This window comes from Salmo salar, chromosome ssa19, assembly GCF_905237065.1.
Source record: "Salmo salar chromosome ssa19, Ssal_v3.1, whole genome shotgun sequence".
Classification (NCBI taxonomy): Eukaryota; Metazoa; Chordata; class Actinopteri; order Salmoniformes; family Salmonidae; genus Salmo; species Salmo salar.
Genome location: NC_059460.1, coordinates 30,949,845 through 30,963,258, shown reverse-complemented (window position 1 = coordinate 30,963,258; position 13,414 = coordinate 30,949,845). Strand labels below are relative to the sequence as shown.

General features: G+C 44.1%; 1 protein-coding gene across 5 annotated transcripts in view; it reads left to right on the top strand.

Moving 5' to 3' along the window:
- The window catches only part of LOC106578660 (DNA topoisomerase 2-binding protein 1-A), a 66,657-nt gene extending 54,620 nt beyond the window's left edge, over positions 1 to 12,037 (top strand). For 3 of the 5 annotated variants that reach the window (XM_045702211.1, XM_045702212.1, XM_045702214.1), the window contains 6 exons: positions 9,738 to 9,877; positions 10,018 to 10,120; positions 10,197 to 10,360; positions 10,569 to 10,787; positions 11,007 to 11,168; positions 11,756 to 12,037. In XM_045702211.1, the coding sequence (XP_045558167.1) occupies positions 9,738 to 9,877; positions 10,018 to 10,120; positions 10,197 to 10,360; positions 10,569 to 10,787; positions 11,007 to 11,168; positions 11,756 to 11,902 (935 nt within the window). In that variant the 3' untranslated portion in view covers positions 11,903 to 12,037. Of the gene's footprint in view, positions 1 to 9,737; positions 9,878 to 10,017; positions 10,121 to 10,196; positions 10,375 to 10,568; positions 10,792 to 11,006; positions 11,170 to 11,755 lie in introns of those variants that run through there. The other 2 variants (XR_006760704.1, XM_045702213.1) reach the window with 2 other exon arrangements.
- Positions 12,038 to 13,414: the final 1,377 nt, after the last annotated feature.

The window sequence follows — 13,414 nt, the reverse complement described above, 5'->3', positions numbered from 1 at the left end:
CCGCAATAAAAATAACCACCTGTGCGAGATCCATCACTTCCATTTCAAATTTCCACTTGGGCAGTCCCCGAGACCCAAGAACTGAGCCTGCATAAAACATTTCACTTGATACTGTTTCTTTAAGCAAAGTCAACATTAGAATGCAGTTTAAACCACCTAGCGAATTTATGTAATGTGCTCTAGTGCGCCCAAAGTCGTTTTCCAGTGCTTTGTCTCCATTATTTCTTGATGTGCATCAGTTCTAGCATATTAATGTTTTACAGAATATCAAATCAAATCAAATGTATTTATATAGCCCTTCTTACATCAGCTGATATCTCAAAGTGCTGTACAGAAACCCAGCCTAAAACCCCAAATAGCAAGCAATGCAGGTGTAGAAGCACGGTGGCTAGGAAAAACTCCCTAGAAAGGCCAAAACCTAGGAAGAAACCTAGAGAGGAACCAGGCTATGAGGGGTGGCCAGTCCTCTTCTGGCTGTGCCAGGTGGCGACTATAACAGCACATGGCCAAGATGTTCAAATGTTCATAAATGACCAGCATGGTCAAATAATAATAATCATAGTAGTTGTCGAGGGTGCAACAAGTCAGTAACACAAGAGTAAGTGCTTTTTCATAGCCGATCTTTGAGAGTATCTCTACCGCTCCTGCTGTCTCTAGAGAGTTGAAAACAGCAGGTCTGGGACAGGTAGCACGTCCAGTCAACAGGTCCGGGTTCCAGCAGGTCTGGGACAGCAGGTCTGGGACAGGTAGCACGTCCGGTGAACAGGTCAGGGTTCCATAGCCGCACGGCCAGGTGGACTGGGGACAGCAAGGAGTCATCAAGCCAGGTAGTCCTGAGGCATGGTCCTAGGGCTCAGGTCCTCCGAGAGAAAGAAAGAGAGAGAATTAGAGAGAATAAAGGGTTGGAAATAGGTGTCTCCATAATGACAACCTGTGCGTGCTGCTCCCTCTCCTCTTGCGATGTGACTCAGCAGATAGCTGCAGCAAAGATGTTGTAATTGTTCTATCTGTGGCTCTAGTGCTCTCTCAACACACACACACACACACACACACACACACCCCTCCGTCCCTCCCCACCACTCACTCAGCAACAGCCTGTCTCATTGCCTGACAGTCAGGAGCAGGTCACAGTGAAATATATATATATATATAGACAGGGTTGGCAGACTCAGTAGCCTTGGTTTCTCAAACGATTGCGTCGCCTGGTTCACCAACTACTTCTCTGACAGAGTTCAGTGTGTCAAATCGGAGGGCCTACTGTCTGGACCTCTGGCAGTCTCTATGGGGGTACCACAGGGTTCAATTCTTGGGCCAACTCTTTTCTCTGTATACATAAATGATGTCGCTCTTGCTGCTGGTGAATCTCTGATCCACCTCTACGCAGATGACACCATTCTGTACACTTCTGGCCCTTCTTTGGACACTGTTAACAACCCTCCAGACGAGCTTCAATGCCATTCAACTCTCCTTCCGTGGTCTCCAACTGCTCCTAAACACAAGTAAAACTAAATGCATGCTCTTCAACCGATCGCTGCCTGCACCTGCCCGCCTGTCCAGCATCACTTCTCTGGACGGTTCTAACTTAGAATTTGTGGACAACTACAAATACCTAGGTGTCTGGTTAGACTGTAAACTCTCCTTCCAGACTCACATCAATCATCTCCAATCCAAAGTGAAATCTCGAATTGGCTTCCTATTTCGCAACAAAGCATCCTTCACTCATGCTGCCAAACATACCCTCGTAAAACTGACCATCCTACCAATCCTCGACTTCGGCGATGTCATTTACAAAATAGCTTCCAATACCCTACTCAACAAGCTGGATGCAGTCTATCACAGTGCCATCCGTTTTGTCACCAAAGCCCCATATACTACCCACCACTGCGACCTGTACGCTCTCGTTGGCTGGCCTTCGCTTCATAATCGTCGCCAAACACATTGGCTCCAGGTCATCTACAAGACCCTGCTAGGTAAAGTCCCCCCTTATCTCCGCTCACTGGTCACCATAGCAGCACCCACCTGTAGCACGTGCTCCAGCAGGTATATCTCTCTGGTCACCCCTAAAGCCAACTCCTCCTTTGGTCGTCTCTCCTTCCAGTTCTCTGCTGCCAATGACTGGAACGAACTACAAAAATCTCTGAAACTGGAAACACTTATCTCCCTCACTAGCTTTAAGCACCAGCTGTCAGAGCAGCTCACAGATCACTGCACCTGTACATAGCCCATCTATAATTTAGCCCAAACTACTACCTCTTCCCCTACTGTATTTATTTATTTTATTTATTTTGCTCCTTTGCACCATGTTATTTATATTTTATCTCTGAACTTTCTTCAAACTACAAATCTACCATTCCAGTGTTTTTCTTGCTATACTTTATTTACTTTGCCACCATGGCATTTTTGCCTTTACCTCCCTTATCTCACATCATTTGCTCACATTGTATATAGTCTTTTTTTCTTTCTTTTTTTTTCTACTGCATCATTGATTGTATGTTGTTTTACTCCATGTGTAACTCTGTGTTTTTGTATGTTGTCGAACTGCTTTGCTTTATCTTGGCCAGGTCGCAATTGTAAATGAGAACTTGTTCTCAACTTGCCTACCTGGTTAAATAAAGGTGAAATAAATAAAATATATATATATATATACTGCTCAAAAAAATAAAGGGAACACTTAAACAACACATCCTAGATCTGAATGAATGAAATAATCTTATTAAATACTTTTTTCTTTACATAGTTGAATGTGCTGACAACAAAATCACACAAAAATAATCAATGGAAATCCAATTTATCAACCCATGGAGGTCTGGATTTGGAGTCACACTCAAAATTAAAGTGGAAAACCACACTACAGGCTGATCCAACTTTGATGTAATGTCCTTAAAACAAGTCAAAATGAGGCTCAGTAGTGTGTGTGGCCTCCACGTGCCTGTATGACCTCCCTACAACACCTGGGCATGCTCCTGATGAGGTGGCGGATGGTCTCCTGAGGGATCTCCTCCCAGACCTGGACTAAAACATCCGCCAACTCCTGGACAGTCTGTGGTTCAACGTGGCGTTGGTGGATGGAGCGAGACATGATGTCCCAGATGTGCTCAATTGGATTCAGGTCTGGGGAACGGGCGGGCCAGTCCATAGCATCAATGCCTTCCTCTTGCAGGAACTGCTGACACACTCCAGCCACATGAGGTCTAGCATTGTCTTGCATTAGGAGGAACCCAGGGCCAACCGCACCAGCATATGGTCTCACAAGGGGTCTGAGGATCTCATCTCGGTACCTAATGGCAGTCAGGCTACCTCTGGCGAGCACATGGAGGGCTGTGCGGCCCCCCAAAGAAATGCCACCCCACACCATGACTGACCCACCGCCAAACCGGTCATGCTGGAGGATGTTGCAGGCAGCAGAACGTTCTCCACGGTGTCTCCAGACTCTGTCACGTCTGTCACGTGCTCAGTGTGAACCTGCTTTCATCTGTGAAGAGCACAGGGCGCCAGTGGCGAATTTGCCAATCTTGGTGTTCTCTGGCAAATGCCAAACGTCCTGCACGGTGTTGGGCTGTAAGCACAACCCCCACCTGTGGTCGTCGGGCCCTCATACCACCCTCATGGAGTCTGTTTCTGACCGTTTGAGCAGACCCATGCACATTTGTGGCCTGCTGGAGGTCATTTTGCAGGGCTCTGGCAGGGCTCCTCCTGCTCCTCCTTGCACAAAGGCGGAGGTAGCGGTCCTGCTGCTGGGTTGTTGCCCTCCTACGGCCTCCTCCACGTCTCCTGATGTACTGGCCTGTCTCCTGGTAGCGCCTCCATGCTCTGGACACTACGCTGACAGACACAGCAAACCTTCTTGCCACAGCTCGCATTGATGTGCCATCCTGGATGAGCTGCACTACCTGAGCCACTTGTGTGGGTTGCAGACTCCGTCTCACGCTACCACTAGAGTGAAAGCACCGCCAGCATTCAAAAGTGACCAAAACATCAGCCAGGAAGCATAGGAACTGAGAAGTGGTCTGTGGTCTCCACCTGCAGAACCACTCCTTTATTGGGGGTGTCTTGCTAATTGCCTATAATTTCCACCTGTTGTCTATTCCATTTGCACAACAGCATGTGAAATTTATTGTCAATCAGTGTTGCTTCCTAAGTGGACAGTTTGATTTCACAGAAGTGTGATTGACTTGGAGTTACATTGTGTTGTTTAAGTGTTCCCTTTATTTTTTTGAGCAGTATATATATATTTTAAAAGAAATGCCATGGTGGCAGCGGTGCAACATAGAAATAGCTCAAAAACCTGCAACCCGCGACCAATAACTGTTCACCCGTGAAATAGTTTTCAAAGTTGCCGAATTTGGCAGGAAAACTGTGAACATGGCACCACTGATGTCAGTGACTCTTTTGGAAGGTTCTTCTTAAAGGGGTAGCGTCCTATTTTCAAATCTTCTTAAAATTACATACTTTAGAAACAAAAATGATGCAATTAATACAATGCAATTCTAAAGAATAGTGTAATGACTTGCATTGCTAAGTGATATTACACAGCTTTTCAATACATATTATAATAACCAAATGTTGCCTGTTATTAGCTGAATATAGAGAGAACGCATGCCAACCTATACCCTGCATGACCCCAATGCATTTAAGAACTACACCATGCCCGGGCATATGGTATATGGTATCTATAGGCTATTTGCTGTGCTTTGCTTGACGAACATCAAGCTGGACTAGTTTATAGAAGGTGTCCAACTGACTGAATTAAGTCGATCTCGTATATCCTTGCCATTCATATATCATATGTCGTAGTTATATGTCCATGGTATCACATCCAGTATAAAGGAAGTTAGAGGTAGTTTCACCAGCCATTGCTAACTAGCGGTAGCGCAATGACTGGAAGTCTATGGTATTTATTGCGCTAACGGTAGTTAGCAACTAACTTCAAACTGCACACTGAGACATAATAGGGCTGACCCCAATTATTTGATTCTTTGGTTGTTAGGCTCTTGGTTAACCTAGATTGTTTTAGTCGAGCAGTTTTTCCTAGCCACCGTGCTTCTACACCTGTATTGCTTGCTGTTTGGGATTTTAGGCTGGGTTTCTTTCTGTACAGCACTTTGTGACATCAGCTGATATAAGAAGAGCTTCATAAATACATTTGATTGATTAACAAATGTACAGTACCAGTCAAAAGTTTGGGCACCTACTCATTCCAGGGTTTTTCTTTATTTTTACTATTTTCTACATTGTAGAATAATAGCGAAGACAACAGAACTATAAAATAACACATATGTAGTAACTTAAGAAGTGTTAAACAATTCAAAATATATTTGAGTTTCTTCAAAGTAGTTACCCTTTGCCTTGATGACAGCTTTGCACACTCTTGGCATTCTCTCAACCAGCTTTATGAGGTAGTCAACAGGAATGCATTTCAATTAACAGGTGTGCCTTGTTAAAAGTGAATTTCTGTAATTTATTTTCTTAATGGGTTATGGCAAATCGTTGTGTTGTGACAAGGTAAGGGTGGTTGGTATACAGAAGATAGGCCTATTTGGTAAAAGAACAAGTCCATATTATGGCAAGAACAGCTCAAATAAGCAAAGACAAACGACATCATTACTTTAAGTCATGAAGGTCAGTCAATCCGGAAAATGTCAAGAACTTTGAAAGTTTCTTCAAGTGCAGTCGCAAAGACCAAGCGCTATGATGAAACTGGCTCATGAGGACCACCACAGGAAAGGAAGACCCAAAATTACTTCTGCTGCAGAGGATAAGTTAGAGTTAACTGCACCTCAGATTTAAGCCCAAATAAATGCTTCACAAAGTTCAACAGACACATCTCAACATCAACTGTTCAGAGGAGACTGCGTGAATCAGGCCTTCATGGTCAAATTGCTGCAAAGAACTAAAGGACACCAATAAGAAGAAGAAGAAACTTGCTTGGGCCAAGAAAAATGAGGAATGGACATTAGACCGGTGGAAATCTGTCCTTTGGTCTGATGAGTCCAAATGTGAGATTTTTGGTTCCAGCCGCCATGTCTTTGTGAGACGCAGAGTAGGTGAACGGATAATCTCCACGTGTGGTTCCCACCGTAAATCATGGAGGAGGTGGTGGGATGGTGTGGGGGTGCTATGCTGGTGACACTGTCTGTGATTTAGAATTCAAGGCACACTTAACCAGCATTCTACAGCGATACGCCATCTCATCTGGTTTGTGCTTAGTCCCTGCTATCATTTGTTTTTCAACAGGACACCGACCCAAATGCCCCTCCAGGCTGTGTTAGGGCTATTTGACCAAGAAGGACAGTGATGGAGTGCTGCATCAGATGACCTGGCCTCCACAATCACCTGACCTCAACCCAACTGAGATGGTTTGGGATGAGTTGGACTGCAGAGTGAAGGAAAAGCAGCCAACAAGTGCTCAGCATATGTGGGAACTACTTCAAGACTGTTGAAAAGCATTCCTCATGAAGCTGGTTGAGAGAATGCCAAGAGTGTGCAAAGCTGTCAAGGCAAAGGGTGGCTACTTTGAAGAATCTAAAATATATTTTGATTTGTTTTAACACTTTTGTTTGGTTACAACATGATTCCATATGTGTTTATTTCATGGTTTTGATGTCTTCACTATTATTCTACAATGTAGAAAATAGTGAAAATAAAGAAAAACCCTTGAATAAGTAGGTGTGTCCAAACTTTTGACTGGTACTGTATATATTTGCACCCATCTCAGACTAAAAGCCAATTTATGCTTGATTAGAAAATGTGGTCTGAGGCTCCATATGGAGGGTGTGATGCAATTTCCAGAGGCATGCAGAGGCCAAATCGAGCTCTGTAACGCATTGCCATGAGCCTCCTTGTAACAATACGGAGGGCTCTGTATAGCGCCACATTAACATAATTGGTTGACGGTAGGTGGGGGTGGTACATTCTCTATAAACACAAACTCACTTTCTTGACAACAGCTCTACACTGCTCCGCAAAGCGCAAGAAGTATGAATGCTCTGACTTCTGCTGAGGGCATATCGCCGTAAATGCTGCATGTCCAATGCAGACGTCAGATTGACCATGCGCACAATGCACTTCTTTCTCCAGAATGCGCGCTCTCCCTCCAATTTGTGCACATTCATTGTTTCATAACTTCATTGTGTGAATTGTTTGATTGTCAGTGTATATCAATTCCCCATAACATACAGTGCATTCGGGAAGTATTCAGACCCTTTGACTTTTTCCACATTTTGTTACGTTTACAGCCTTGTTCTAAAATGGACCAAATGTTTATTTCCTCTTCAATCTACACACAATACCCCATAATGACAAAGCAATAACAGGTTTTTAGGAATTATTGCACAAAAAATATATATATATAATAAATATCACATTTTCATAACTACTCAGAACCGTTACTCAGTACTTTGTTGAAGCACCTTTGGCAGCGATTACTGCCTCGAGTCTTCTTGGGTATGACGCTACAAGCTTGGCACATCTGTATTTGGGGAGTTTCTCCCAGTCTTCTCTGCAGATCCTCTCAATCTCTGTCAGGTTGGATGGGGAACGTCGCTGCACAGCTATTTTCAGGTCTCTTCAGAGAGGTTCGATTGGGTTCAAGTCCGGGCTCTGGCTGGGCCACTCAAGGATATTGTGTGCTTAGGGTCGTTGTGCTGTTGGAAGGTGAACCGTCAGGTTTTCATCAAGGATCTGTCTGTACTTTGCTCAATTCATCTTTCCCTCGATCCTGACTAGTCTCCCTGTCCCTACCTCTGGAAAAACATCCCCACAGCAAGATGCTTCACCGTAGGGATGGTGTAAGATTTCCTCCAAACGTGATGCTTTGCATTCAGGCCAATGAGTTCAATCTTGGTTTCATCAGACCAAATAATCTGGTTTCTCATGGTCGGAGAGTCCTTTAGGTTCCTTTTGGCGAACTCCAAGCGGGCTGTCATGCGCCTTTTACTGAGGAGTGGCTTCCGTCTGGCCACTTTACCATAAAGGCCTGATTGGTGGAGTGCTGGAAGGTTCTCTCATCTCCACAGAGGAACCCTGGAGCTCTGTCTGAGTGACCATGGGGTTCTTGGTCACCTCCCTGACCAAGGCCCTTCTCCCTCGATTGCTCAGTTTGGCCGGGCGGCCAGCTGTAGGAAGAATCTTGTGGTTCCAAACTTCTTCCATTCAAGAATGATGGAGGCCACTGTGTTCTTGGGGACCTTCAAAGATGGATATTTTTTTTGTTACCCTTCCCCAGATCTGTACCTCGACACAATCCTTTCTTGGACGTCTACAGACAATTCCTTCGACCTCATGGCTTGGTTATTGCTTTGATATGCACTGTCAACTGTGTGACCTTATATAGACAGGTGTGTGTCTTTCCAAATCTTTTACAATCAATTTAATTTACCACAGGTAGATTCCAATCAATTTGCAGACACATCTCAAGGATGATCAATGGAAACAGGATGCACCTGAGCTCAATTTCGAGTCTCATAGCAAAGGGTTTGAATACTTATTTGTAATACATTTGCAAAACATTTTAAAAACCTGTTTTTGCTTTGTCGTTATGGGGTATTGTGTGTAGATTGAGGGGGGAAAAATGTATTTAATTCGTTTTAGAATGAGGCTGTAACGTAACAAAATTTGGAAAAAGTTGAGTGGTTTGAATACTTTCCACATGCATTGTATGTCACCAGTAGTACATTTACCGTTAATTCCTATCATTTCTAATCTACTATGTTTGTTAATTTGGTTACGGTCATTTCTTTAAATGCATTTAATATTATTATTCCAGTTGTCCGTCCTGTTTTCATTGTTGGAGTGGACACATTGTTGGCAGAGTGCGCAACCTATGCTACACTTGTGAGAAACAAGTTTTGGTTTATTTAATTCCATTTACTAGTTCAGTCAATGTAGTCATTGTCTTTTGTTTGGAACACTTCTGTCAATGTTGAGTAAGGACGCGCATAGAAGTAGGCCTATAGGCTACCAGGCCTGCGCGCAAATAAATGTGCCCATTTGGGGATCTGATAGTATTTCTGATTGTCTTAACTCACCACCACCTGTGGAGCTTCTCAAAGTGATATTTTCTTCACCTCAAACAGGTTTTTACATCCATTGAGAATTACAATCGTTCCTCAATGAATCTGAAAAATCTTACCAGCGCTCTCCTTTTCGATAATCACTCGACGTGAAAGGGAAAAATGACATGCTCTGATCCAATAGAAACGTTGTTAAAATAGGCTTATTAGTGCTTGACTTGGGCTGAAATAGGTACTCATTTTGGATGCTGGTACTGTTTATATTTAGGTGTAGGAGCTCCACAATAAGTTTGAGCTAATATTCTATAAGAGGAACAGGAGCTCAAGCAGTAGAAAATTTGAGGTTCCGGTACTCCGCTCTGGTGAGCTCCTGCCCAAGTCAACCACTGCTTTTTATCCCTTGGGCAAATGGCCTACAGCTGTGTCTGTCCAGAGCTCACTGGCAGGAAACTGAGGGCCAAGAATATTTTATACAATGTTGCAAGTTCGTTTCAGACAGGCCATGTGTAGCCAATGTGATTTGATAAAATAAATATCCTATCATATTTTCGACCTGCAGGCTGCAATGTTTTATTTGTTGTCTTTATGTAGACTATTTTTACATAGTTGGCAATGGTTTGTATCATTTTCATTTAGATTAGAATTTTAATTAACCACATGACAATGATTTTGAGATATGAAGACGTTATATTAAACTTTCATTGACCTTTGACCCCTTCGATCCAGCGGTGTGTGATGTCACTGACCAGCAGATGGGTCAGAGAGTGATGACCCCGCTAGTGGAGGAGCCAAAGCCTGACCTCACCCTTAAATCCCCTAGCATTGCATTCCCTCTCGCCAACTCTCCCGTGCCCCCAGAGCCACAGGTAACCACACACGCAGCCTCCTTCCCTCTTGTAAGGTGATAATATAAGTAAATGTTGATGTGTTGAATCGATACTCAGCTGTGCAGTGGTGTAAAGTGATTGTGACAGTGATGGTAAAAGCTTCTTTGTTCTCTCCACAGACTGAAGAGGAGAGTGTGGCGGAGAAGAAGCCTCCTCGATTCCAGCTGTCCTCCCTTATCCCCCAGGAGAGGATCGACTACACCGCCCTCATAGACGAGCTGGGTGAGTCTCAATCCTCAATTTCTCTGTGTGTGTCTTTCTGACTCTACATGTCTTTGTTCCTCTGGGGTCCCTATAGGTGGTGTGGTGCTGGACAAGCAGTGCTTTGACCCCAGCTGCTCCCACATCATTGTGGGGACCCCTCTGAGGAATGAGAAGTACCTGGCAGCCATGGCCGCGGGGAAGTGGATCCTGCACCGCTCCTACCTGGAGGCCTGTCGCTCCGTGGGACACTTCATCCAGGTCACGATCTGGCCGTCAGTGCATCAGACCACCACAACATGCCTATATTTCTTCCACATGCTTCTAGGCCCAGCTTGTTTTATTAAACCTTAATTTAACTAGGAAGTCCCGATGAGGTCAGAAGACATATTTCACAAGGGAGACCTGGCCAAGAAGGACAACTCAGTAAAAAAACATATTGTTTATATATCTTGACTGTGTGTTCCAGGAGGATGAGTATGAGTGGGGCAGTAGCTCCATCCTGGATGTGCTACCGTCCATCAGCTCCCAGCAGAAGAGGCTGTCGTTGGCCGCCATGCGCTGGAGAAGGAACCTGCAGTACCGCAATGACCAGGAGGGATCATTCAGTGGTTGGACCGTCATGCTGAACATCGACCAGACCAGAGTGTCAGGGTTCAGACGACTCCTGCAGTCTGGTGGAGCAAAGGTTCAAACAAAGCTCTTACTCTGTCATAATGTACCTCAATCTTTTCTTCGCTTACTGCGTCTTAGTATGGGTAAAACTACTAAGAAGCTACTGCTTTTCTCTTTCATACTTGCCTTTGTAGATATTGACACGTGTACACTTCTGAATGTCAATCCCATCCACCCTCTCCTAATCTCTCTTCTTCCAATCTTTCTTTCCTCTCCCTTACCCTCTCTCCAGGTTCTCCCCAGTCCCTCTCCATCTCTGTACAAGGGAACCACCCACCTGTTTGCAGAGTTCAGTCGGTTGAAGCCAGGAGACTTCCGGGTGGACGTGCCAGAGGCCATGTCCCAGGGGGTCAAATGCCTAAAGCCAGAGTTCATTGCAGACTACCTCATCCAGGTTAGTGGGACTGTAACTAAAATGCAGAACTGCCTCACAAAGAGACTGCGGAAGGCATTTTTTGTTGTCGGACTACTTTAAAGGCGGTTTATATCAGTAATTTTGAGAAAGTCTGAAGTGAAACCTTGGTTAATGTTTGATCCATAAAGTGGTTACTTTCCTTCATTTAACAACACGTGTTCAACCTTCTCCATAAAACCCACCCTGGCCAGTGAATTAAAGGTTATCCATGTAACATTTCCACATGTAAATAGTGCTAAATATCAATTACATACCAGTAGTAGCAAAAGAGTAGAAATCCACCCAGGTAAAACATGCTTATTAGAACGCTGCGTGACACTGCAAATTAGCTTTTTTTTGTGACTAGCCAGGCCGGTTGTTTTGTGTACAAGTTTTTCACGTCCTTGCAACAGATGATTGATAAGGTAAGAACCAGTACTAAGCCATTTTAGCGGTTTCTATGCAGTGTCCTTGAAAAACCATGAAGGAATCGATATGATGGCTTAAATATAACATGTTGCTCCTTTAAGAAGAAATAAAATGGAAACTAAAACTCCTCTCTCATATGAGTCTGTCATTTTGTCCAGGAGCCTATTCCACCAATAGAGATGTACTATCTGCCTGAAGCTGCCCAATGTCTGCCAGCGGGCACAGATGCCATCCGCGCCACACCCTCCCACAAGCGCAAAGCAACAGGAGATTCCTCAAAGTTGAAGAAGACTCGCCTCAAGTAAAAACATTGTCATTTAGAGCTTTGGTGTCAACTAGTAAATTCCATCATTTTAGAAATGCCCCTGCAAGCCATAATGATATGTCTGTAAATAAGATTTTTTTATTAGCTGTATGAAAATAAAATGTATTTGACAAGTGTTTGTGTCGTTGTGATTGATTGGTGCTTTTGTCTGAGACGAATGTTCTCAAGCACTCAACCCAGAGATGCACTGTCAATTTATGTCCTGTAGAGGGAACTCTACATTCGGATTGAATCTCCTGCATAGTACCTGGAGTGAGTGTATTGTCCTTTCACAGCATCGCATGCTGTTCCATTCAGCTTTGCACCTCTGAGTTTACTGATGGAAAAAGCAGTAACATTCCTACTTTTTTTCCCCTCCCTTTTTTCATTGACAACGTGAGTCATTTCTGAGATCAATTCTACCTACAGTGATAATTGCATCGGTTCAGGGTGTGTCACACCAGTGTCTCTGACCCATGCTGTCACACATCAGTTATCACTGTCATTAGGACACAATCACTGCTGGCACCAGCCTCGTTACTCATGGCATCCACTTACCACCTTACTGCTGCCATTGCCTCTCTAAGCTATCATTGTTCATTTTAACATGATAGAACATTGGTCTCACGCATACTAGATTCCAAATATATCTCAATGTGTATACACAAAACGAGCTGACAAAGGTTACCCAAGGCAGAGGTCTACTTACTGTGATGGAGAACAAAGAAAACCAATGGCAAAATGAGACATCCCTAAATCAGAACCTATTACATGTGTTAGACTACTTATCCAAGCAATTGTACTGCTCTAGCAACAGCTGTCTCCCTTTCTGTAAACATCAGAATTGGGGTTTTTTTCACAATGGGAAGCCCAATTATATTCCCCTGTCCCAGGTCTGTTTCTGGAGGCACAGATAAGGGCTCTCTCCCCCTCATCAACCTCACTGGCCACGGGTGGTCCCAAATGACACCCTATTCCCTACATAGTGCACTACTTTTGACCAGATCATACTCAAAGACCGATGCTGCTGGGGCTGAGGAACCTAATGAGAAAGTCAGACCAGGGGAGAGCACAACATTCCCACAACAATACCATGTTGCCTTGATGATGATGGGAGCCTGAGGCAGTGTAAATGTGTACTGCCCATCTCCTTTCCCAATAAACATTACAATAAGAGAAGCCTCCATTCATAGTGAACTTAATCCAAATATTGGTAGGCTAGAGAGAGAGAGAGAGATGCATGGCCCCCCCTTCCAAAGTGGGGTGTCTGCATAAAACTTGATAAAGCATCAAGAATAATGTAATTAAATTGAGTCAATTTGGATGTTTTCTGTCAAAATGTGTATTTAATGGGGGAGCCTAATCTTTTTATTCTATTAGAGCAGGGGTGGGCAAACTTTTGTCTCGAGGGCCAGCTACATCGGGATTTTGAAATTCAAAAGGGCCGCATTTTTTGCGGGGCCTCGGCACTGCATCGCAGTGCTTGAGGTGTCAATACAGACCCGGGCTCGAT